The sequence below is a fragment of the Pseudopipra pipra genome, chromosome 2 (assembly GCF_036250125.1).
Source record: "Pseudopipra pipra isolate bDixPip1 chromosome 2, bDixPip1.hap1, whole genome shotgun sequence".
NCBI classification, from domain to species: Eukaryota; Metazoa; Chordata; class Aves; order Passeriformes; family Pipridae; genus Pseudopipra; species Pseudopipra pipra.
In genome coordinates, this window is record NC_087550.1 from 95,231,745 (window position 1) to 95,258,235 (window position 26,491).

The 26,491-nt window shown below is 36.5% G+C and overlaps 1 protein-coding gene across 5 annotated transcripts in view; it reads right to left on the reverse strand.

Annotated features, from left to right (window-relative positions):
* The window catches only part of MYO16 (myosin XVI), a 375,232-nt gene that overhangs the window by 163,086 nt on the left and 185,655 nt on the right, over positions 1-26,491 (reverse strand). For all 5 annotated transcript variants that reach the window (XM_064646535.1, XM_064646539.1, XM_064646537.1 and 2 more), the window contains 6 exons: positions 21,512-21,622; positions 19,738-19,803; positions 16,770-16,897; positions 11,164-11,269; positions 7,642-7,759; positions 1,115-1,262 (listed from right to left, as the gene is read on the reverse strand). In XM_064646535.1, coding sequence (XP_064502605.1) covers positions 1,115-1,262; positions 7,642-7,759; positions 11,164-11,269; positions 16,770-16,897; positions 19,738-19,803; positions 21,512-21,622 — 677 coding nt within the window. The remainder of the gene's footprint in view (positions 1-1,114; positions 1,263-7,641; positions 7,760-11,163; positions 11,270-16,769; positions 16,898-19,737; positions 19,804-21,511; positions 21,623-26,491) is intronic.

Genomic DNA, 26,491 nt, shown 5'->3' on the forward strand with positions numbered 1-26,491 from the left:
ATAAAATATGAGGCCAGATCCGCCTTCCAGATCCATGAATGAGTTTGATACAGTAGAACTTCACCCCTAATTTAACTTTATCAACTAAGAAAGATCTATCTCACTGAAGTACTACACTCAGAAGTTTAAGGAAAGAAATATTTGGCCCACTCTCTCAATAATGCAAGATACAATCTACTCTACGTAGCCAAAGCAAAGTTTTATTGATAAAAGCAGGTTTATGCAAATATTCAGCTATAAATTATTTCTAGAGCTTTGGTACTGCAATGTTCAGACATATATTTAGAAATACTATTTAATTCTTTTTGGATGATTATCAGGTATCTTATCAGATAAAGCTTTGTTCATGTGAATCTAATTATTCAGATTTCTGCTAAGTTCTTTCCTGTTCGAGCTTCTTGTAAAGTGACTTCAAACTGTTCCGTTTTCTGAACAAACTGAGTGCTTCCAAACAGCTTATGCCAGAAGAGGAATAAATTAATGATCAGGAACTTAGAATACTTTTGGTCTTCAAAGGATTTAATATATAGAATTTAACTCTTCTCCTCCCTGCTTTGAAGTGGATAATTTTTAGTAGAGCAATTTAGCCTCAGGTTTCTTCAGAGCTAGTGCATCACGCTACTCTGTACAATACAGAAGTGCTAACTGCTTAAAACATTACCAAACAATGGTAGTCTGAAGACTTCCGTTTAAGAAAAAATCATAATCAAGTAAGCTTTTTTTTGCAAAAATTAATGTTATGCCTTTCTATTTATAGGTCCCAAGTCTAGAACTGCTATTTTATTCAAGTTACTAGCCAAAGTGGAAGATGAAAAAGTTGAGAAAAAAATCCACAGGAAAAAGGCTTAGATGTGAAAAACTCAGAACACTCATTTTACATAATTTTAATTACTACTGGTCTTTTTACAGTTACTCACTATACTCATTATAAACTTAGCCCATTTAAGAGAAGATCATTAATACTATAGAGGCTTCTCTCATTTCAGTGATACTTCTTAGGAAAGACTGAAAAGGAAAAGGCAAATTATCTAAGTGAGGAATATCTTTTTCATTCTAAAATAACCTGAATTAATAAACTTCGAGATACTCCCAAAATTTCCAGTTGTTTTCCTACCTGTGTGCAGACAAATTACTGAGGTACAGGGTGTATTTTTCTTCAGAAGACAGCCCATCCATCATCAAGTAAAAAACGTGAAAATTACTCTGGTTGAGAGGCTGGATAATGACACGAGACTTCTCCAACATGTATGTATAAATCCTAGCTGATTGAGAAACAAACATGTAAATTAATCATTATACTGAGTGGTCTAAACTTACATATTTTTAAAGCATTCACCATTGCAACAGTTAAGAATAAACGTTTCTTATAAAATGGTCTGAGAGGAACATATAAAATTTAATAGTACCATTCATACTCCCATGGTTCTCTATATAAATCACATATAAAGCCCTACTTCCATTCAAATTGGTGGAAAAAAAAATTATCTTACTTACAGTCTTAAAACTACTTAGTTTTAAAGATAATGATGTTGATTTTTACTCTTTTTTTATTTATATATTTGATGAACCAGTTGCTGTATTTGAGAGACAAGCTATTAGTCATCTCACCGAAGTGTAGCCACGTGAGCATTGGCATCTATTCTAAGCTCCCTCTTAACAGAAAGAGAAAGATGCAAGAGATTCAAGACCTCTTGAAAAAAACACCCTTGGAAGCATTTCTTCTTTCTCTGCTGGTGATTAAGAACACACAGATTAATAGTTCAGATTAACCACCTAACTTCTAGATGGCTACAAAGAGACAAATTCCTCCACAGAACTGGTTATCAGCAAGCTCACTAACCTGAGCTTGGGGAAACATCAGTATTTTGGAAGGGGTGTGATGAGCTGGCTAAAGGAGAAGCCATGTGGATCAGCACAATCTGGGAAGAAGGTGAAGGAGGATGAATCTGAATGACACTTGCCTACAGAAATGCAGTTTACAGGCTTATACATAACCTCAGGCCCACTAAGGTTCTGAAAGAGGCAAATCACAGAAGTAAATGAAATACTGGACCCTCAGATCCATTTACCTGTTCACAAGTTTACAGGCATTTTATAGATATACATGAAGAGACAGACACTATTTTGGGCAGTCTACTCTTCAGCCCTCCACTGGGGGTACATCACCACACAGTTCCAGATGCAAGAGACTAAGAGAACAAGGGAACATCGAACTGCAGCTGGAGGTCATGGCCTTCCCTGTCAGTAGGAACCTGATTCCAGCTCCCACTTACCCTGCCATTTGCATAATTTATCTCACCATTACTTAAATACCAGCTGTGGTGCAAAGACCAGAAGTGTGTCCCTTCACACAAAACTGAGCACCTCCACCACTTGAACGCAGTACATTTTGCTGCAGCTTTAGGCTTTTCAATCTCTGCAGTATGGTGGAGCTTTCACGGTCCTTACCCGGGAAAGGACTGTTGAGTTTAGAGCATAAGGTGCACTTCTCAGCAATGGAGGAACTATATTTTTGAAACACTGTAAGCAGAGAAGAATATTAAAGCATAGCTTCCCCTAGTGTGGGTTTCAACCAACCCATCTAGGACTCCTTCCTTTAAGAACTGGAAGTAGTTGTTGAACACATAGTTACAGAAAATACTGGTGCATGCATCCTGTAGCACAGAAGGATATTCTTAAGTGCATACCATTTTTGTGCCACTCATGTTTTTTTAGAATTTTTCCTTTTTTTTTTTTACGTTTTTGAAGCAAGCTGGGATTAAGCACAAAATAGCACTGATTTATTTGGTACAGTCAAAACTTTTGCACTTCTAAACATACGCAGAAGCACAACTTCAGATGCCTAAGAGACCTGAATTTTGAAGGTTGCGTGGGCGTTTAAAGACTTTGAAAGATGGGGTTAGTTGTGGTTGAAGCATTATTTTCAGAATCAGTTCTTGACTCACAGGTACTGCCCAATGCAACACTGAGCAAAGTTATGCAGGTTGGTGTATGAGAGTGTGTACCAGAGGCATGGTAGTTGCTTTAGCCTAGTGACTAGGCTAGAGGGCAGAATGGCATGCTCCTGTCACCATACACTGCCTAATATCCACAGTAGCTCATTCAGCGCTAGTTAGTTATTGCTATACCTTCTGTATTTGTCTGGTAACTTTATTTTAAATTCCACCTATTTATCTTCCCATCTTTTGAAATTCTTGAAGTTTCTGTGTATACTGTAAAATTAAACACAGCAAACATGAGGTTACTTGAAATTCTGTGTTTAAGGGAACACAGCCTTTGAGAATATTGCTGAAAGACAGCATAGAGTGGAGGGAAACGAAATGGGTGAATCTCAAACATTGTTTTAAAAAAGGTCTCAGCAGGTAAGCTCTGTCCTTGAACTGAATATAACTATGCACAGTCTCTCAAAGTTCTACTCTACACAGGCCAAACCATCCTGAATACATCCCAGTCAAGGAGAGCAAAGGTCACTAGCCAGGGACCTCTTCTACACTTTCTTTAGGTAACAGCACAGACATCGCTTGACAGATGTGCTGGCAACCAAAACCACGCCTGCATAGCTACATAAGGTACAGCAGACCAACAGCAAAGAGTTGCACATCTGACTTGCTGAACCAAGGAGACATGATCTGGCCCATTTAATCATCCTACAAAATATAGAAGTGAACTGCTATTATGGAATCTATATTATGAGAAGTTGTGCATCATCCATCTAGTCTTCTACTGCTACAATAGAAAAAGAAAAACAAAACCCAAACCTGTGCTTAAAGTAAAAAGGCACACTTGGGAAATCATATATGTTTCTGGCTCCCGTAACTTTGCAGGACACTGTAAATTGAAGCAATGCAATCTTAACCTTTCATGGCAGGACTGGCCCAGACACCCACTTTCATCAGAATCAATCGTTACCTGTCTGCCATTCCTACATGATAAAACAGAATAGATGAACCTGAAGGATGATTTCCATGTTTTATTGTGCTTGTAATTTATTTCTAAGTAAAACTAAACCAACCATCAATTAATTTGAAAAGAGTCCACTACTTCTCTTTAATCACATTTTTGTGGGCAATGTTCTTTGCTAAGGCTTTCATAACTACCACTCAGGTGGTTTTAACATTCATTGATTAATAAAAGCAAGAAAAATGTTATCAAAGGTCATCTATCATTTAACTTTGATGATGGGCAACACCACTTACTTAGATGACACAAATTAATTCAGCCCTTTTCAGGTACTTCAAGTCACCTTCACTTTAATAAGCCTAAATACAGTTCATCTCAACTAGCATCTCCAGCAATGGGAAGACCTTTAAAAAAAGTCAAGCTTTCAAACACCAAGAATCAAACACATCTTAATGGGGCTAAAGGAACTCATAAAGAAAACTATCACAGTAGTACGCTTTTCTACAAAGTGAAGCATGTTTGTTGATCTGTATGTAAAATAAAAGGGAAAAAATAATAGAGTTCAAGAGCAAAGTCTCTCATTTTTGTGCAGTGTTAATCGTGCTTACAGGCACAAACAAATTTGTACTTCCTTTAACAGCTCATTTGATCTACTGAGCAGCTACACAGTCAGCAAGCAGACTCTCTATTAAAAGTGTGGCCAGTGAAAACTGCCTTCCAGCTATGCATTCTTTGAAACTATATTGTTCCTTCTCAAAAGATATGCTGTCCTAAACACAGTTATTGCTAAAAACAAAGTAACATTTGTCAGTCCATTTCAATGCAACTTAAAAAAACCCCGAAAAAACTTCAGTCCTTGTTTTTCAAAAAGTGAAGACTGAGAAAAGCATGGCCTGGAAAGTAAGGCAGAAAAATCTGGATAACAACTTTTTCAGACTTTTTTTTCTCTTTCTTTTTTGAGTAATTTGATGAATTGATAGAAGCCTTAATTTTCATCCTAGGAATTATGTCAATTTACCTGAAGGACCATTCTGGAAATAAATAAATAATCTGCATTTTACTACTATGTTGTGAGTGTGAATCGTTCTCTATGAATGATTACAATTTTTTGCCAGAAGTTCAATCTTTGACTTCTGAATTTATTTTAGAAATTTAATGAAATCACGGGCCTGTAGTTTATTCTGTGTTTGTTCTAATGTAAGACTTTTTACTTTACTGCCTTATTTCATCCAGTCACAAACAACAATTACTTAATCTGGGTTACACCTTCTCCACTTGTTTGCCTGTACTAAAGCAATAAAAGATACTTAACTGCAAAGGCACTTGTGACAGAAAAACTCCCATTTGAACCCAACTTTGGAGTACACCTTATCAGAAACAAGAGTCAGAGAAGATAAATAAAACCTCTAAATATATCCATACTTGCTTTGTGTAGAACCATACTCAAAAGCTCCATCCTTATTGTCAAAATGTGGCAAAGACAGTTTATGCAAAAGGCCAAATCAAACCTGATGATGAAAATTATGGAGAGTATTTCTTTTATTTAGGTATATTGGACTTTCTGCTGTAAGAATAAACCTTATGTTACAAAAGTCAGAGCATTTCTAGGGTCTAAGCATAAAAGAACCTCAGCATGAACAAGAAGTTGTCACAAACTTGACTGATGTCCTCTCAAAATGCAAGGAGTGCCACCTTGAGCTTGTCCTCTATGATAAAAATGTACACATATACTTTTCATGTCCCTTCCTTAGCAAATTGTTCTGGATCTCCACCTGCAAGCTCTGTCTGTTGAGGAGTTTAAACCACCTAAATCCTTTGATGGAGAAAATCCAGTGTCATTTGGACTTTTTGTTTACAAATCAGACATATTTAGCCCAGTTTGTATCAATGAGTTATAAAATCATGGCTCAGCAAAACAAGGTGCTCTGCATATTTATATTTTTCATTCATGTTTAAACAGCACAAGACAGTAAATACTGCTGCAAATGATCTTGCAAATAAATACAGAGAATCACTGGATGGGATTTAAACCAGACAAAGACAACATGTCTCATTCTTTTCTCATTTACGGTGTCAATCTGGGACAATTTTACTCGGAGGTGATGTGTAGCAGTGGCCTAGAAAAGGCAACATCTACTATGTAAACTGAACAGCAGGAACAACTGCAAATTTCAGAAATATAAAACCCATTTTTGCTGCTGTACTAGGGCTTCTCACTCTTGACTGCAAATTATGTAACTTTTGGCTACCTTAGACTTAGTAAGAGTAAATGATACAATTCCTAAATAATTGTGGAATAGTAGGGCACATAAGTAATTTATTTATATTTTTTAATGGACCTGACTACCCTAGACTTTCTCATTTAATGCCTATGGCTTGAGAATGATTAAAATACAGAATTAGTGTACCAGAAAACTGACACAATTTATATCCATCACAGAAAAGGGCTATGAATTAAACTGGCAAGTCTGGGTAAACCTGTTTGAAAACTCAAGTCCCTGCAAACTCAATATATTCAAATTAAATATATATAATACAGAAGATTTATAAAATGTTAGCTTTAGGGACTGAGCTTTATTTTTACAAACTCAACTCAGATGCTCTTCAGTCCATGTTAATGTACACATCACTTTACATTCCTCCCACAAGAGCTCATACATAAAAATTAAAATCACACTTTTTTAGTTTTGCTTTTCCTTTACAATTATCCTACATTCATTGTAAAACAAACCAGAAATACAGTGTTAGTAATTGCCCATGCAGTGACATTTTCACTGAAGAAACTCTCATATGTTCTAGCATATAGTGAACTGTCTCAAAAATATGAATTGTAATTCCCACTAAGAAATATATCCAAAGAATTTTTTTAGGAAACTCTTCAGAAAGCATAAACACAATTAAAATTATTTTAAAAAAAAGAATAGATTTTTGAAATGTTTATCCAGTGAAATCTAATTTATTTGGAATGAAGTGTATCTTGCCACACGGCTTCTCCATCCAAAAAGATCCGTGCAAGGAGGAAACTGTCTGTGCGTAGTTATTTCTGCATACCTCACTTTGACACTGAGTAACTTTATGATGACTAGACAGAGTTTTCAGAATCAAACAAGTTTTTCTCAGCTTTCTTGTTTGTTTTTTTTTTCACTAATGAATGCTTACTGGGGATTAGCAGACTCACACTTACTCTGAAAGGAAGCACAAATTCCATACTATCTTTCCTCTAATGAGAAAAAACATCAACATGATTCCTACTCCTTTTAGAAGAAACTTCCAATTTCACCACTGGAGAAAATACTTGGGGTTTTTTGCCTAAACAGATTATATTATCACTCAGTAATTTAAGGGATACTTAAAATACCCAATACATTATTAGGCAGAAATGCAAAACTCAATCTCTTTGTTACTTTTATTTCACAGTGATGTACACACAGCTCTCTCAGTATACTAATCTGGGAAATAAAGAGAAATGTGATTTCCCAGGAACTATGAGTAATCAGTGGTGTCAATTTTTTTCTTGTCTTTCCCTGCCACCTAGTGGCTGCTCAGAACAACTTCAGACTGCTCACTCCTAACAAGCTATCAATTCATATGCTATATGTTCCTCTGACAGTCCCTAAAGCCCCCCTGCCTCTTTCACATACTTTAAAGCCTTTGCTGTCCAACTCTGTGTATGGCACACTGAGATCTCTGATCTAATAGTCTGTGGGTGATATCAAAATAAACAGATTATATGATACTTACCTGCAACTAATGTTTTTTTTCTCTCACAAAACTGTAGCTCAAAATACTTTATAAAACAGCTGGAATAATCATTCAATGGTGTCTTAGCATGTCCAAAGGCCTCCAAGATACAGTTTACCTGCAAAAAGATGGTAAAGAAGCAATCGTTGATTTGTGATTAATAACTGGGGAGGAAGATCATTTTTCCTCTTGGAATTTAAAAAAAAATTCTTGAAAGATTTTTTTTCCTAAATACAAATTAAAGTAAGATAGCTAAAAATAAATATAATTTAAAAAATTACATCAGAATAACGAAAGTCATGAATGCAAGGCAGAAGAAAATGGTTGACGTGTCAGCTGTATCCTTATTACTGGTTTGGATATGAGTGCCTGGAGTCATGTGCCCAGAGCTGGTATGGTTAGTAAAAATACTAGAATCTTCGAAAGCAGCTTATGAATTTAAAGTCAATCAATACTAATAAGCAATCAAAAGAATTTACAAGCACTATATGATGTCAGAAATTGCATGAATTATTGATTTCAAATAGAATTACTTCAGGATTATACTAGTGAAAAACTGAGGAAAAAAATAGATTCACACATTTTTATGGCATCTCTCACTAATGCATTTTCATGTTACACTTTCATAGTCACAGCAACTGTTTCAAGATAGCATTAAAAAAACCCAAACAAACAAAACCAAAACATTAAATATGCCATCTTTATTCCATGTTTTCTCTGTATTTAGCTCTTTTGGGTATAATTAGTTGCTTACACCACTTATACCCTGAAGGATTCCCTTCAGAACATTCCTCTGCATCCTTAGAAGTGGATTGCAATGTGGCCCAAATACACTGTTGTTCTAATATAATTTTTTTCATGAAGTTGGATGACCTAGCCAAGGAGGGAAGCAAGCTGTGGAGTGGCACAGATAAGATGTAGTTTCAATCACAAAGACAGAAGCTCTAAAAATCAAACCCTTAAGAATTATTAGTTAAACCAGCTGTCTGTGCAGTAGGTGGCAGCAATAAACTAGTCAGCTTAGTTTTGATTTCAGTTCCACTCCAGTAGCATTGTTTAGAATGTATCTGCTCTTTAGAATAATTCAGCACTTGGTTTAACCTCTACAGCTTTATTAATTTAATGGTGCTATGCATGACTGCAGCAGAAATGAATCCAGGGTGCTGTGTTCATTAAGGCACCTTAAAAGGCACCTAAACCAGAATCTCTACTTTATTCCCCCATGGGTGAAATCTGCTATATCTACCTGTGGTATCTGAAGTCAGATATTCTATCTAAGCTAGTTGTAAGGGATCATTCCATAACCAAAAGGCAACTCTTTTTTCTTAATATGTGATAATTCTCTTCCACCTGCATTGATTGAGACTCATTGATATGTATGGCTACATCAATACTATTAAACAAAACAAGATCAGGAGCAGGACTCTAATGTAAATGGCAAGTGGCATGATAAGGCTCACATTCAGAGATCTAACATCTCTTCTGTTGCAAATCAGGGTGGACATAATGTTGTGAATGGTCCCTGGCACGTGCTGTCCTCTAACTGTGACCAGAGGATCTCTACGAGATTTAAACCGTGCCAGGGAGCAGGGCACCAAGTTTCTGTTAGGGATTGCTGTTGTTTACTGCATAAAGTAAGTTACAGTAGTTTAAAAAGTTAACCTATTTTTAGTTGGAGAAAATTAGGTCTGGTCTGACCCCTCCAACATTAGTTTCTCTTCTTAACTGGACACTTGTTCCATTTGCATGATGGACAACCATGATGGTTGTCCCTGGGAATTTTCCTGTGTTCAGGAGAAAACTTACAGTAAAGACAATAATACTTCTCACACCTCCTGATTCCCTGCTGTTATATTTGCATCCGAAGCACACAGTTTTCAGTTGCTTATTGACAAAGTTACTTATTTACTTACTTCTTCTACTCATTACTTAATCTGAACTTTAGGAAAGAAAAGGACTTGGATGATGTGACCTGAATTTTGCAGTCCTACTTGAATAACATCCGTGGCCTGATCAGTTCAAAACTGTAAGTAAACCTGTGCAGGTAGTAAATAAAAGAATACACAGTAGAAATAAATAGTTCGTAGATCTGGCTCCTAGCTTTAAAAATATAGTAAAAATGCACGGTCCCTATATAATGGTATTATTGCAACACTAGACTTTAAAACTCAGAAAAAGTGAGAAAATAACAATAATATTCTTAACATTGCACGTGAAACCTAGATTAAATGTCTCATTTTAGGAATACTATCAACAAACCAGATAACACCATGAAAAACACTAACATTGCAATTGCATGACTTCATGAAGTAAAATAAAGGTACAGCTTATTCATTTGTAGCATTCTCAGTGTCATCAGGCTTATTTCATGTCTTCAAAAAACACAAATGCAAAACTTCTAAAATCCACCCAAAATCCACAGGATTTTTATTACCTTATCATCTGTAATGTACAAACTATGAATCACTGTATCTGTAGCCTTTTCCACATCCCAATAATCCTGATTTGTAGGCTGTCTGTTAGTGGCAGCTGTACTTCCAACGTATTTTATCATCTTTCTGGACTGAATCATGCATAACTCAGGAAGAAAGTGTGTTTTGAGTGATTCATATGACACTACTAAAACCTCACAATGAACAATTCTAGAGTTCATGCATGCGGCAAGTGAAACCATAAAAAGTACCCCAAAAGGACCTTGGGTTGACTGTAAGCCTTGTAGAAGAAGATCATCAGAGCAGGTGAAAGAGGCTAAACTTTTTTTTTTAAAGTATGAAACTCAGAACTGACCTACGACAAGGCAGACTGTGCTAAAACTTTCTGTGTAAATCTGTCTCTGAGCTGGGTCTCAAATGAGAAATTTCATTGGGAAAGGCAATTTTTTAAAAGAATTTGAATTGGCAATTTGGAGGTTGCATTATTTGAAATGCCAGTATTAACCTTTGTAGGGAATTAAATATGGGGATACAAAAATACATATTTTGGAAATTAAATATGACCAAACAAATATTCATAATTCTTGCCTATTTCTTAAATATATTTAGTATATAAATACAGAGCCATATAACTGTTAAATCCTTGCATTCTTCCTGCAAGTTTACACTTTCTATCTTACCTGCTATTACGTCAGATGTCTCAGAACTTCTCATACTGTTTAGAGAAGCACCATTACACCATACAGTCAAATTTATTTATCTCCTGAAGGCAATTAGTACCCATTTTGGAAACAGTTCCTTATCACACAAATGTTTCTTATTCACTGAAACACTGATTTCCAAAGTCACCAAAACATATAGAAACAAAACTGCCTCCACTTCTGAATCAATATGAGCTTAATCTTGTTCCCATTCAGGGAATGAAATTGAGGGAAAGAAATTTCCTTTGACTTCAGTGGTGAAAAAAAAAAACAACCCTTTGTGAATTTCTGCAGAGCAGATGCCTTTTTTGTTACAGTTCAAATATCTTTCCCTTTTCAAGAGGCTAAGTTTTTGCTTTGTTCTACTCAGTGATCACAATGCTACTTACGTGTTTTATCTTTGTATCAAAGGTATTTCTGCTGGAGCTGGCTCTGCAAGTGAGGTGTTTCACTATCTGTTTGCAGGCTTCAGTCTTCCCAGAACCACTTTCTCCACTGCAAGATGACAGTCAAGGAAGAGAGGGAGGAATCATTGTTAGTTTCACAACTGCGTTGTTCTTTATATTCTCTGCTAGCTGTGTTTGAATAGATTTAAGTTAGCTCCGTCAAACTTTCATTTCAAATAACAGCAGGTTTATGGATGGCAAATAAAGAATAGAACGTAGGAGAGAGACCGGCTGACTGACTATGTTCATGAGGGCTGTCAGAGCTGTCAAGACATATTGTTTTGTACCACAAGTCAAACCAATCAAATCTAAAGCTTTCAAGCCATTTTGAAGGTATTTATAGCATAGACATTATCTTTATCTTTTGTCCAGCAAAGGAGCCCTCTTATGCTGCCTAGTTCTCTTTGCAGATGGGGAAATACTGCTGTGGTAATGATGGGAGTCAGAAGGAATGGAAAGTGGAAAATACAAGAGGAAGAAGGGAAAGAAAATAGGAAAGGAACAGGAAAGAAGAGGATAATTGATTTTACAACCTGCCCTGTTTCTGCAGTGCAGTACTGTTTGGATCACTGTGATTCCTTGTTCATGATGTAGAATAAATATTCAAAAGAATGAGAATCTCTGACAGAGAAAGTGAGCAAAGAAAATAAGGTAAAGGTAAAAGAACAACAAAGGTGGGAAGAAATAACAGAAAAGTGGAGAGATGGAGGGAGGAAGCAAAATCAGTGGTGCACTTCAAGCATGAGGAAGGAAGGAAAAGGAAAAAAAAGAGATGGAAAGGATAAAGCTAGTGAAGCCTTATTAAGAAATCCATGTAAGAATTTCTTAATTGAATTATAAGAAGCTGTTTTCTTTATAGACAACTGAACTAAACAAAATGCAATTTGATGCTCCTCCTTCCTTTATTTGCTTGATCAAATTTAAAGGGCTATTTCTACAACAGCCAGTTAGATTTTTAACAGGTACAATGGCCATGATGGCTGGTCAATCCGTTACCTGTGTAGTTTAGTTTCTGAAAATGAGATGCAGCAAAATACAGTACCTGTCTGACCGTTGCTTTATCTATTGAAATATCACTTCAGAGGAGAAATCAATTAAATGAGGAAGAAATAAAAGAGGGAAGGATAAAAAGGACTTCATACTCAGATAGCAGTGGGATCTCTGCAGTATTTAATATCATTCAACTCTCATGGGACATACACGCAGCTCTGGTGAATATCCCATTTGTTCACCTGGAAAACATTAGTCTTATATGACAAGGCATCTCATTACTATATGTGATGAGTCAAACTGCTTTTATCTGTGTTGTCCATGTTTCTATAATGAGGTGGTTCTGATACCAGACTTGAAACTCCTATCAGCATTAGTAGGAGGTAGATGGTCCAAGACTGCAATGGTTGGCATCCTCAATACATGTTGATATATCCAATGAGATTCATCTGCAGGTCCTGAGGGAGCTGGCAGATGAAGCTGCTAAGCCACTATGCACCATTTTTGAAAAATCATGGCAGTCAGGACAGGTCCCTGATGACTGGAAGAAGAGAAATATAACACCCATTTTGAAAAAAGGGAAAGCGGAAGACCTGGAGAACTACAGATCAGTCAGTCTCACTTCTGTGACAGACAAGATCATGGAGCAGATTCTCCTGGAAACTATGCTAAGGCACATGGTGATAGGTAACAGCCAACAAGGCTTTACAAAGGAGAAATCATGCTTGACAAATTTGGTGACCTTCTACGACAGGGCTACAGCATTAGTGAAGAGGAGTAGAGCCACTGACTTCATCTACCTGGACTTATGCAAAGCGTTTGACACTGTCCCGCACAACAACCTTGTCTCCGAATTGGAGAGACGTGGATTTGATGGATGGACCACTCGGGGCATAAAAAACTGGCTGGATGGCCGCACACAAAGAGTTGTAGCCAAGGTCTCGTTGTCCACATGGAGACCAGTGACGAGTGGTGTCCCTCAGGGGTCGGTACTGGTGTGATTTACAGTATAAATGTTGGTTTCTTATAGCTGTTGGTTGGACTGCCTTATGAAGGTGTAAGATAAGTTAGCATTGAAGCAGAAAAGCATTCTTCTGCACTAAAACTTCCATAGAAGGCATTATGAAACAGACAAAGCAAAGGCTTATTTCTCTGATAAAAAAAGGTTAAATTAGAGGCCATGTACTCCAAAGGAAAGGAAAATGAACAGAGAACAGAGAATTTTAAATCCTATGCTCACAAAGGGCTTTAAGCAAGTTCCACTAAGTTTTCTCACTTTATTTCTCCTTTGGCTTTCCAGTTTTCTCTTATGGAGATGGAGGCCCTGTTTCCTACAATTTCTTTATTAATATTTAGTTATGTCATGCGTTTACTTGCTCTAAAAAAAACAAATGGGAATTTTTCTTTCCCCTGCTGCATGTGGGGGAGGGATGTTGAATGGGGAGGACAGCACTCTGCCTTGAGTGATTACCTACACAAAGAAGCTGGCTGGCAGAACTGCATTGAAGGCTAATAGCCTTCTAAACCTGCAGGGAGGGGGGAGGAGTTTTTCTCCTCTCCTTGCAAACGGGGGACACTTCACTTTCTGCCTTAACGGAGGCAAGGGGTGTGGGTGTGGGTGTGTTGGAAAAGCTTTGAGGCTGTTTTGCTCTCAACCTGATCATCTGGCTGCTCTCTGGCCTCAGCTTGCTGTGTGCTGCCGTGTCTCCAGCCTGAATCTGCTCAGATTTCATCGTAGAGTTTGTGCTCACTGACAAACAAGGGGGGAGTCCTGTCTACAGCCAGCCGCAGACAGCGTCAGTTTAGTGGGAAAGAAACCGCCCTTTTTTCCCCTTTCCCTCCTTGGTGTGTGTGGGGAAATCTCCATTTTTCAGCTTCTCCCATGATCCGGGGCCCCCCAATGCAGCCACCAGAGCCCAACAGTGCCTCCTGCTGGCCAACACTGAGCACTGCAGGCTCTGCTCCTCCAGAGATCCAACAGTGCTCCTGCCAACCGTGGTCAGAACCACACTAGAGGACAGAGAAGTATCAGACTGTTACCTTTTCAAAGGGGACTTTGGGGTACAGGGTTATTGTTTAGTTGTTTTTGTGTTCTGTTGCTGTTTTTGCCAATACACATATATCCTTTAATAAAGGGTTGTTATTTCTTCCTTTTTCCATACTTCCTCCATTGGAGAGTCTTAATTTAGGATTTACGATTGCTGAGAGAGAGGAGTTTGGTCTACCTCATAACATCCTCCTCAGCAAAACACTCCAGTCTCCTTAAACAGACAAGTTAATAAAACCTTAATTACAACTCTAGTCTCTTTACCTTCAAATAATATGAATGATTAAAAAAAAATTCTGTTTCGAAATAAAAAAATCAAATTTAGGCTTCCTAGATGGTTCCTTACTTATCTTGTCAGTGCTTAATGCATTTTCATACCCTGAAAAGCAGAAGCAAAATGCAGTGAGGAGGAAGCTAATTATGAAAAGTCCACCAACTGGCTATTTAAGAGCATAACATAATGTTATTTTATTCTGGAACTTCCATACAAAGTTTATACAAAGCCAGCTCTTGTTATTAAGCACACATGAGTGAAGGTGGCTTGCTATAAACTAAACTAAAAGTAATTGTGAATAACAACCACTCTCTGAGGTAGAATTTTGACCTGAGAGTATTTCTCCTGTTCAGTGCACCATGCCACCACCTGAACATTTGTGTTGACACAAAGGATTGTGTGGAAATGAGGAAACAACCAGATAAAAGCAGAAGGGCAGAAGCACCTCTAGCCAACTTATTCCAGAGTAACATTCTCATGGACCTATGAGTTCTTTTTAGTAAAAACAGGACTGTTCATCCATTGCCTCCTTCCTTTCGGGCACTTACATGAAATGGTCTTACTAGCTACAGAGTGATTCTCTGAGCTCCTCCATCTTCATTCAGCCTGTGATTCCATGTTAGACTAAAGTGCATTTTTTTACTTTTAACATTCATTACTAGGTATACTCCTTGCACTATACATGCATGCCCAGAAGTGTATCCACAACTAAGCTTTATAACTGGAGGTATTTTAAAATCACAGACCACAGGCCAAACATGAACAGAACTTCTCAGGAATGAAAAGTATTCTTCGATATGAAAGGTTGGAGGAAACAAAGTAAAACACAAAAGTTTGGAGCATTTTGGAACTGCAGAGTTGCAGTTATTTGGTTCTGACAGAAAATGAAACTGAGATCTTGAAACCTTCCCCACAAACCCCTCCTCTTCTAATGAAAACTAAGGGAAAACTGACTGGATGCTATACCACATGCCACCAGAGCCAGAGAGTAAGCCCTGCTCCATGCTGTCTATTAGCATATGTAACCAATGAATCATTCCTCACGGTAGTGAAAGAAGCTTCTCTTGCTGATAACTAATGTTTTTTTGCAACTGAAATGGCAAGAAAGCAGAAATACATTTTGACCACACATAGCAATTCATACATACACACATGAGCAGGTGACAGCAATGGGGTGGATGAGTAACTTAAGTTACGTCATAGATATTTTTCCAGATGATGATGGTGATTATTATTGTTGTTGTTGTTGTCAGAAAACTAATGGAAATTTCCTATACCACCTTCACTTTCCAGACATTAATTATTTAGATTTTACCAAATGGACTAAACCAACATTATTAGCTGCTTTTAAGTATCAAATAATCTCCATTTCATAGTATTAATTTTTCTTATAATTAAAGGTAGTTTAAGAGCAATTAGGTTTATCAAATGGATCAGCCTTTATTCCTGGCCAGATCAAAATCGACCTGTTTTCAGTGAGGTTTTTCTGTCTGCCATGAAGTTCTGTAAACACTTGCCAGTATTTCAGTCAACAGCAATATCCAAAGTAACAAGACTGAGCAACAAATTTCTTTGACTGAGTACATCAATTTCACCAGCCTCACTGCTTTCAGAGAGGATTAACAGACTTAGGGATCAAAAAGTGCCAAGTGAATGCAAAGTTTCACCATTATAAAACCAGCATGTTTGGATGAAACTCTGTTTCCCATTACTGATAAATTTATTCACAATCTTGAAATTATTTATCTTTCAAACAACACTGTGAATGAAGGTTAAAGGTTAAAAGTCCATTTTGAGCCTGGAGAGCTAAATAACAAATTCATGACCACATAAACAAGCGAAGCAGAGTGCAAGCTCCAATACAGGTGCCCCAACTCAGAGGTTTATAATTTAGTCAAGGACTTATCTTTTTTTTTTGTTAATATATTCTATTTCTAATCCTGATTCATGTAATATTAGCAAACACACAAGGCAGTACTGAATTCTTTGCCATTAAGTCTTGCTTCTAATTAGATGCAGCTATATGGAATGGCAATTCCTCAAGAGAATTTATGAACTTGAGATGTAATTAAACCTTTTTCATTTCTATTTTGCTCTAATGTATGATACAGAGATCAGTACACAGAAAAAAAATCAGTTGGAGAAAAAAAATAAATGGAAATTTCAACTGCTGAGGCCCAGGGGAAACAGCTGAAAGGTAGGAGGTACAAATTAATTAATAGAAAGATAAATTTTCACCTGAGGATAAAGCACTGGGGACGCTGCTCCTGGAATAGCATGTGGTAAGCTCTTTCAGCACAGGAAAATATATGTGGGGGAAGTGAGGAACACAATTTTCCAGAGTTACTTAAATAAAGCTGGGTGACCTGAAAAATTGTACAAAATTAACATGATCAATACATTTCAAACTAATTACATTTCATCCCCTTAATCTTGGGTCTTTTGTAAAGCTCTCTAAGCATTATGAACAGAATCTCTCTATATATGTCAGTGATACTGTTAAGCATCTATGAAGATTTTAATTAAACAAAATAGAGCTGTAAGCGAATAAGGTCTAATAAAGATACAAAATTAAACATAACTGGAGGGCTTGACACTACTAGTTTGTGCATAAAGTAAAACAAAACCTAGTAAGTTACTTTTCTATACCTTACATTTATAGTTCTTCTGTGTCTTGACTCGAAAATCTCACAAAATGAAATATGAACAGTTCATGAAAAGTTAGAATTGCAATCAAAGGCATAAGTTATAAACTAATTTATTTATTACATGACAGAGCAGTTGCCCACAAATACTCTGTCTGCAATATAGAATAACTTCTGATACACATAGCTGGCAACATGTACTATCCTTAAAGCCTGAGTAGAACCAATTATCTGCTATAGAAACCACTTTTTTTCCCCCCTGGATATCCTGATGTTCTTCCCCCTTTCTGTCCCACACCTGTCTTATTTATTTAGATATTAAACTATTCAATCTGGGGGGCATCTACAATGCTGTAGCTGAGTGAATTCTCCATGATATGTTCTCATTCAGGCCTTTTGAGTTACTAGACTACGGAAGATTAAATCCATGCAGAATGTCACAAAGCAGAAAGAAAAACCTTCACACACTTACATTCATTGCAAAATGTTGCAAGTTTATATATTTTTCTAACACAAACTTCAAGAATATATTTGTCCCAATCAGGCACAAATAAATTCTACAGAAATGTAACAAAGCAGCATGACCATAGCACAAGACTAATGCTACTATAATGTGTAGTGTACTAGTACAGTGTATTTCTATATAAAAGTGCAATAATATTATCATCTAGCAATTGCATTGAATTTCATAAGTAGCAATGTATATCAGTGTCCATTAATGTAGAATTCTTTATGTCATCTCAGAGTGAATGACTGCTTATAAAAATATTTATTTTAGTAGTATTCTATTGGAACTAAGTGTGGGAGGTCAGTGTAGGATAAAAAAATTATGATTGTTGAGAAATTATGAACAGTATTTTCTAAAAGAGAAGGAAATGTAAAATGTTATTGAAGAACACATGATAATCTTTTCGTTGTTTCGTTGTGGTTTTAAAAGTAGTTTCATGCCCAATACATGTTTGCATTCTTTTTCTTCTTGACAAATAACAAACTACATACCAGAAACAAAAATGCTAACTAATGAGCCACATCATATAGCATGTCAGCATCTCCTCAAGGAATTGACATAATCACTTTTCTTTACTTGAAAATACAGGCCATCTAACTTTTAGACACTTTAATATAATATCAGCAAAGCTGCTGCAGTATATTTGAGCATCGCAAACACAAAGTGATTTTACAACCATGACTTTTTATCATCTGGGAAATACCTGCAAAAAATGCACAATAGTGTGCAAATGATAGTGATGAAGTAAAAGCAATTATTATCCAAGATGACCCAAACAACTGCAGGACAAAAAGTGTCTCATGCTAAACTTAATGAAATAGATCTATCATGGAGAAGACAAGAAAAGATGTGGCAAATATTCAGGAAACATTTTAACATGTAAGCCTACCACCTAAATTCTTTTTCTTTACCATTCTCTCTTGGTGCACAAAATCATGTATTTAACGTAAAATACACAGTGACAGCAAAAAAATACAATAATCTAAAGCCTTGGAGATGATGGATGATTTCCATCCATTTCTAGAAATACATTCAGACTCCCAACTTGGAATCTGCTGCTCCTGCCATGAATGTCACAGCATTTCTTTCTCTCAAATTTACTACTGATATACACAAAGCCACATGACATAGCAAACAGCCACAGATTACAATTTGTTCACCAATTTTTTAACCCTTTATAATTTTTATAAGTTAAATATAATTCTTAAATTTGAACATTACTTTTCAGGGAGCCTGATCTCCATCATCTTAGTGCATCAGTGAGAAAATAAGAGGGGAGGATAAACTACAGTTATACTAACACTCTATCTCTAAAATGTCTAGGTGAAGACGGAGAAATCAAAACATTTGCATTTATGCTACTCCCACAGATCTACAAAATCCACTTAAGTTTGTATCAGCATCTGGGTACTGAAATTACAAGCCCCTTGCAAATAGCTGTCTGTCTCATAAGTGAAAGATTAGAAGGGTAAGACAGTGGCCTTGTGCATATGACAGGTCACACATGGACTCAAGTCCCCCTTGCCCAAGCACTGCCTGTGCCAACACAAGCCACCTCTCTGCGACTGATTCAGTGCAGTGCTAAGCTCATACTGAGCACTTTGCACTCATTGCTGTACAGTGCCCAAACTGACAGACCTGAAGTAGAGCACAAACATTTTGAGCATTTGTGCACCGTTCAAGGTTGTTATCTCCATAATCATGTTTTGGGCAAGGGGGCTGCAAACTAAAACAATCCCTGTATGAAGTATGCATCTATTTTTCCAAGTCTGACTTTGGTAGAAACCACTAAGGTCACCGTGAAGAGTTTTTAAACAATCTAAAGTGCTCCTGCTCATTCAAAGCATTATTAAGATGGCTGTTTTACAAATAAGACCCAGCAAAAATACTGGGGTTTAGAAGTAATTTAAAAATTTTTGCTAAAATATTAAAACTAAGATGCTCCCAACAAAAAAGCGCATATATGTAAATTAATTTTAGGAGTTTGACCTGCAAAATGAACTATATGAATACTGAAAAAATATCCACAATCCTTTAAAAAGAGAATGCTTACCATAGTAGAATAAATAGGAAGTTCTTTAAATGGGTTAACAAGCAACAGTATATCACCAATGTAGGTCTGAAAAAAGAAGATATAATTGCTTTATTAAAATTTAAATTGAAAGTTTAAGGAGCCTAATGGTTTTCTTCTGAAAAGAACTCTTGGCAAAGTCTCTTAAATCTAACTATCAACATGCTAAACACAGTTCATGAATTCAGAGCTTTTAACTTCATAATTTGAACTTGAGATCTAAATTTACAATTCATACAGAATTAATTACTCTTTTTGCAACAAAAGTGAGTTCTTCATAAGAAAAAATTATGCATAGAAAAATTGCACTGCATATATTATTAGTAGATTATTTGAAAGTTAATTTGTAGTTTACCATTTGCTAAACTACAAAAATGTGACAAGCCTACCACATAAACAAGTTCCTCAAGTGATTTTTTATGGGATAGATGACATAATTTAGAAATGCTATATTGGTTATCCAGAACTGATACATTAAAATATGTTGCTTGTGGGATAAAACAGAGCAATTGATATACATTATAAGTGTTTATGCAAGTGTATCTGTATATGAACATGTGAACATGCATCTAGAAAAACTATCCTGACTATATTTAAAGGAGTAAACCATCTAATGATGGCAAAGTTTGCAAGATGTTTCTGTTTCATAGTTGGGAGTATTGGCAGATGGAAGTCTGGACATGAGCACTCACAGCCCAAAAAGCCAATTGTATCCTGGGCTGCATCAAAAGCAGCATGGCCAGCTGGTGATTCTGCCCCTCTGCTCTGCACTCGTGAGAGCCCACCTGGAGTGCTGCATCCAGCTCTGGGGCCCCCAGCACAAGAATGGCATGGACCTGTTAGAGTGGGTCCAGAGGAGGGTCACAGAGATGATCAGAGGGCTGGCCCTAAAGGGTGCCTACAGGAAAGATAGGAAGGAACTCTTTATCAGGGATAGCAGCATTCCTGAATGAGGGGTAATGGTTTTAAATTGAAAGGTAGGAGATTTAGGTTAGATACTAGGAAAAAATTCTTTATTGGGAGGGTGGTAAGGCACTGCAACAGGTTGCCCAGAGGAATTGTGGATGCCAGATCCCTGGAGGTGTTCAAGGCCAGGTTGGATGGGGCTCTGAACTCAACCTGGCCTAGTGGAAGGTGTCCCTGGCCATGGTAGGACGGTTGAAACTAGATGATCTTTACAGTTCCAGTCATGCTTTTTCAAAATGAAGTAGCTTGATTTGAGGAGGCAGAAAATATTGCCTTTCATAGTAAAAGTACTGTTTTTCTTCTAAGATGCAGTAATATATTTCCTCTCTCTCACTTTGACTTCACTGTTGGGTTTTCCTGAAGAATGAAACTCTATTAAGCTTCACAAAACATGAAGCAGGAAGCTTCAAGGATCTTTTGGTGGCTTGAGAAGGAAGATTACACATTGTAGTGCACTGCTCCCTCAGGCCGCACTATGATCTGAGTGACTTTAAAACATTCATTCATCACAAATGTGTTCATCAGTGTTTACCAATGTACTTCCTCTGTGAAATAAACACACGTAAATTATATCCAAACCTATCTGAAGTGATATTCCGTTTTTTATTTCTCCTTTTCCTACATAAACTTCAGAAGCTGAAGGGCTTACACACACACATGGCTCTGATCCATTTAAAACTAGTCATGAGTTCAGGGCAGGTCACTGCCCAGTAGCTATGATAGTAAGCCTATTTTTTCTCTCTTTGCTCTTTTTTGAAAGCTTACTGTTGACAGGTAAACAGTAACTCACATATATCTGATTATTATTGAAGCGCTTCTGAATCTCATAAAGCAGGCTGCTGTCTGTTAGCTCACTCAGAGAAGCCAGGTCATCATTTGGAGCTGGAGGCATTAGCTTGATCTAGAAAACAAAAATTAGAGAAATAAAGTAACTCTAATCATTCTATACCATAATGTTCTAATCTGCAGTATAAACCTAGATCGCTATAATTATGGAAGAAAAATGCATTAGGAAATCAGAAAGTTGTCACTCCCAAACAATTTCACATCACCAATCTTAATCAAGAGAAGAATATAAAAATTATTATCAATGTTAAAGTGTATAACTGCACAAGTCTGACGGGCTCTTAAGAACACAGACCGCTACCAGAGTGCCATTTGCAATCCTTAAACCCATAAAGATTCCCAGCTCAAATGCCATTCTCCTGCTCTCTTCATTAAAGGTTTATGGCAGAAGAAATCAAGACTATTAGTTAGCGCACTTGCAAACTATTTATTGCCCACTATTTAACAAAATTCTCACGCTACACTTCAACATATGGGATTTGAAATTCTATTGCAATTTTTCCTGCAGATTAGAAGTACGTTAGTAAGAAATGAGGATGATGTTGTCAAGGATACCAGAAGATAACCAGAAGAGGCCACTTAGCCAAAACTGGTGAGTGAAATTATTTTAACATTTTTGAGATTTAGGATGAATAATATAAACTCTGCAAGGGAAAGTAAAAAAGTAGATGGTAATGAAAAAAAGACAAAGTCAGAATCAGAGAAAGTAGACAAAATATCAATGATAATGGAAAGTTGATTAAAGACAAAATAAACATTGATATACTAAGCAGTGTGCTGATAAATTATGATCTACACTTAATATGTAGTTTGATTCATTTTTTATGACAGCCCAAAGAAAACCACATTTGCACGTCAGTAAAATACCTAGAAACAGAAAATTCTCCTGTGAACAAGGGTAGAAGTGAGTTGTTTGTTCAGAGTTTACTATAACTCAGTGTCTATTATGAGGATGGGTAAAGAAGATGAATTTTTTTTCTTCTATTGCTTTGCTTAAAATGAAGGCCCAGGAAAAAAGCACTGCCATTTTTTGGTAAATAACTCAGCATCTTCAGTCTCTGGCAGTGTGAAGAGGTCATTGACAGAAGCAGCAAGCAGACTGGGTGATATTAAAGGGAATATGGAGTGTGCTTCAGACAAGGAGAAGACCCCAACGACTATGGGTACCTGTGTTTAATACTGGGGATCTGATCCAAAACTACTGAACTTCAATTATTTCCATAGGTTCAAGGTCTAGTTCAGAAAACATGATACTCTGGGTTCACTACCTATGCCTATACAACCATAGGTGTATGTTTACATATTTAAGAGGTTTATTCCTCACCCATTAAAGTGAATGAAGATTTCTCTGTCACACAGAAGATGGAATTTCTTGCTCTTTTTGTTTTTAATCATGGCAGATGGATCTACAGCTGGCTAGAAAACAAGAATTCCGCTTGGCCAAAAAAAAAAAAATTACATTTTGATATTTGTCTTTGATGATGTACATTGGAAGAGAAAAACTGAACAAAAGAATTCCAAGAACATTTTTAAGCGTCTTGTAGAGGGAGAGCAGATGAAAGACAGAAGTCTGTGGCCTCCTTTCCTTAATAGTGTGCTCACCTGGCTTGCAGGAACAAAACAGGCATCAGTCTTCACTGCACTCCCTTGTGTGCTACCAAAACTCAGAACATCTGTGCCAAAGAATGAGCTTGTCTTAATCTATCTCAATGAAGATTAAACCTCTGCTTTATATTTTAAAATAAAAGAAGGGTTTGCCCTGGGATTTTCTATATTTTCAGAACTTTTTAGCACACCTCCTTATTCATTCATGGTTCATATTGGCTAGTCCTCATGCACATGAAACCTGGATATCATTCAGGTCACATACCAATGGTCATTTCCTACAGGCCATTTGGGCACGGCCCCACCTCTGAAGGAAGAAAAAAGAGTTTTGCCTTATGGATGTGTGCCAACCCATTCCACATAGCCCTAGGCCAGCAAATAGACTCGAGCTTTTTTTTCATTTCATAGTCTAAGTATGGCCAAAGATGCTCATTCTGTAAATAGATGGTTAGAAACGTGAAGGGCTCAGTTAAACTCTGAGTAACGAAATCAAAATCATTTCTCATCAACTTTTTTTTCTACAAAGTTTAGGTTTGGTGTTTCAGCATTTTCTACCAGACTCTGCCTCTAAAAGTTTTTGAGATTTTTGTAATGCTAGTAATGAAGATTCCTATTTACTAATTTAAATTATATACACTTAACAAGATTCACAATCTGCTCATACAAAAATCTTTAATTATTTACATTCTTTACATACTGGTGTCACGGAAATATGTATGCATTCCAACTCTTATGTGTAATATTATGATATGCACAGCTGTTCCCCTATCGTAAGTGATATTGGAATGATCAAAAGGGCATCAGGGGATACTCTATCACACAGTTCGTATGGCCAACAATATGTAAAGCACTACAAGACGAAGAAAATTTTTTGTTTTGAAAAGAAAAGACCCAATTAAAAGAAAGAAAATATTTAACCTATATTTGTCTGTAGCATGAAGCACATAATTCAATTTGAGGCCAGTAATTTCAATCTGTTATCAAAAAAATATCTTTCCCAGCTTAGAGGGAGAGAAATTGTCAGCTACAATAAAATTCTGGAAATTACTCATACTGCTTTCCTTGTTTGGAGCACAGATTTTGACATTACAGATGATCAAAGAGCACCTTTTACCAAGGACAAAGCAAAAGCTAATACAAGAGATGCAAAAAATCCTTTGTCAACATAGTTATTTGATCCCTATCTCCTATGCTTCATGTAATTAAAATCTTACTTCATGAGAAATATTTTCTTGTCTCTTTTTCATCATTTTTGCAATTAAAAGAACCCGAAGCTACATATAAATTTGAATTGTTAGTTCTCTCAAAGCCAAAAAAATTATGAGATTTTTAATTTAAGAATGCACATTTCAAATGTACTAGGATGAAATTTTTCTCTCTGATCCTCCAATAAAGGCCTAATCTGCATGCCATATTGCCTAAGAAGGTATGATATTTCTGACACAAAGAATACACAATATCATGCTGATATATTTCAATAATATATGAACAAAAAAGCCAAGTAATGACTCCACACACCCCACTGAAAAATTAAACAGAACATGATTACTTTTAGCATACTTTGGAATGCAATTGCTAAGAATAAGACAATGAAACTCATTAGAATGTGTATCCAAAAGGCAGGAACAGAAGGAAGGGATTGTTCGAAGTTTTCCTTTGCTACCAGCACTAAATAAGAACTTTACTTCCCAAGTTGTGAAATAAAAAAAACCCCCTAAAATCTAAATATTATGTACACAAATATGGAGATATATATATATATACACACATACAGTTTATAGTGCATGGCTATTAGTATAGAATGCAATCCCTGTATTTCCAGGATCATGATTAAGTCACTTCAAGAAAGAAAAAAATCTCATATTTTCATTTGACAAAATCTATGTATTCTTTAGTTTAGTAAAATTTAACTATTTCCCAAAGTGATTAAACTGATTTATTCTCTTTTCTTCGTAAGAGCTAAAGCTCATTAAGCCCTTGCCAACTGAAAAGTTCCGTTAATCTATTAATTTTTTTAATGCAACCGCTCGTTTAAAAACTCCCTGAAACAGCACCATGTCTAACCTACACCCTGTTAGTGATGATTTCTCAGATAGGATCTTCCTGCTTATTCTTTTCCAAGGGAGCATCACGCTTAATTCAGTAACTACTGATTTTTACTGCTTCTAAAAAAAAAAACATTCCTTCTAACTTATTTAGAGTAGAATTTCACAGACTGTTTCCTGCAGAAATTTCTCAACTAATGGAGCTAAAAGAGATTCACCTTTAAGTCTGCTGTGTTGTCTTTGATTTGTAACTACTGTGGGAAGTTCTACTGAAGTATGGTGAAACAGTAGAAGGAGTACTTTTGAAAACCTGCCCTGGGACCTCGAAGAGGCTCTAGGTCATAATGGAGAACAAAATTATCAATCAGTTTCTGTCTATGTTTTAGTGCACAAACTATTAAGCAAAAGTTTAGCTTAGAGATACTGAAAACTCAATTTTAACTAGGTTTGCATCAAAAGAGAATCAAGCAGAAAGAAGTATCTATGCTTTTGTTCACACTACTGCTGAACATCTAGAAGCAAGTGATGGTCTCGGCAAGATCCTAAGCTAAACACTTCCCTCTCTTTTACTACAATTATAGGAAGGTTCCTTCTAAAAGGGTTGCAAGCATTCACTTTTCTAACCAGCAGTGCTTGTCCCTTGGATTGACTGTTTTCATCACATTGCATCAGTCAGCAACACCAGAAGTTTTAAGACATGAAAACAAGATGTAAACCAAGTGCAAAACACTTCTGATATCTTCTGACTGAATAGGGAAGTGAGTGTTCTACAGGATCCCAAAGCTGAGGACTTTCAGAGATTGACTCGTATCATTTACATATGAACCCACTGATTGATCTCATATGATCAAGCTATTCCTCTGAAACACACACAAATAAAAGCAGTGGAACGTGCATTCTTCTGCCAAGGCAGTTATGCAGTTTTTTTGAACTGAAGGTGGCTTACATGAAATCAGTATCTTGTTCCTTTGTTATGCTTCAAATTCACAGTAAACTATTTTAAATGGAAATATTCCCTTCCACCACCACCACCACCTCCTCAATTCTAAAGTAATGTTTTCTTAAATGCTGAATACTTCTGGAATATGTGTTTCCCAAATGCATGTAACAGAAAATAGCACAAAATGTAGCACAAACCCCACAAAAATCAAACAAAAACAAACAAACCAAACTCAATCCCCAACAAAACCAACCAACCAACCAACCAAAACCACAAACAAACCAAAACAAAGAACAGCAAAAACAAAGAACCCAACAAAATTCCACCAACCAAA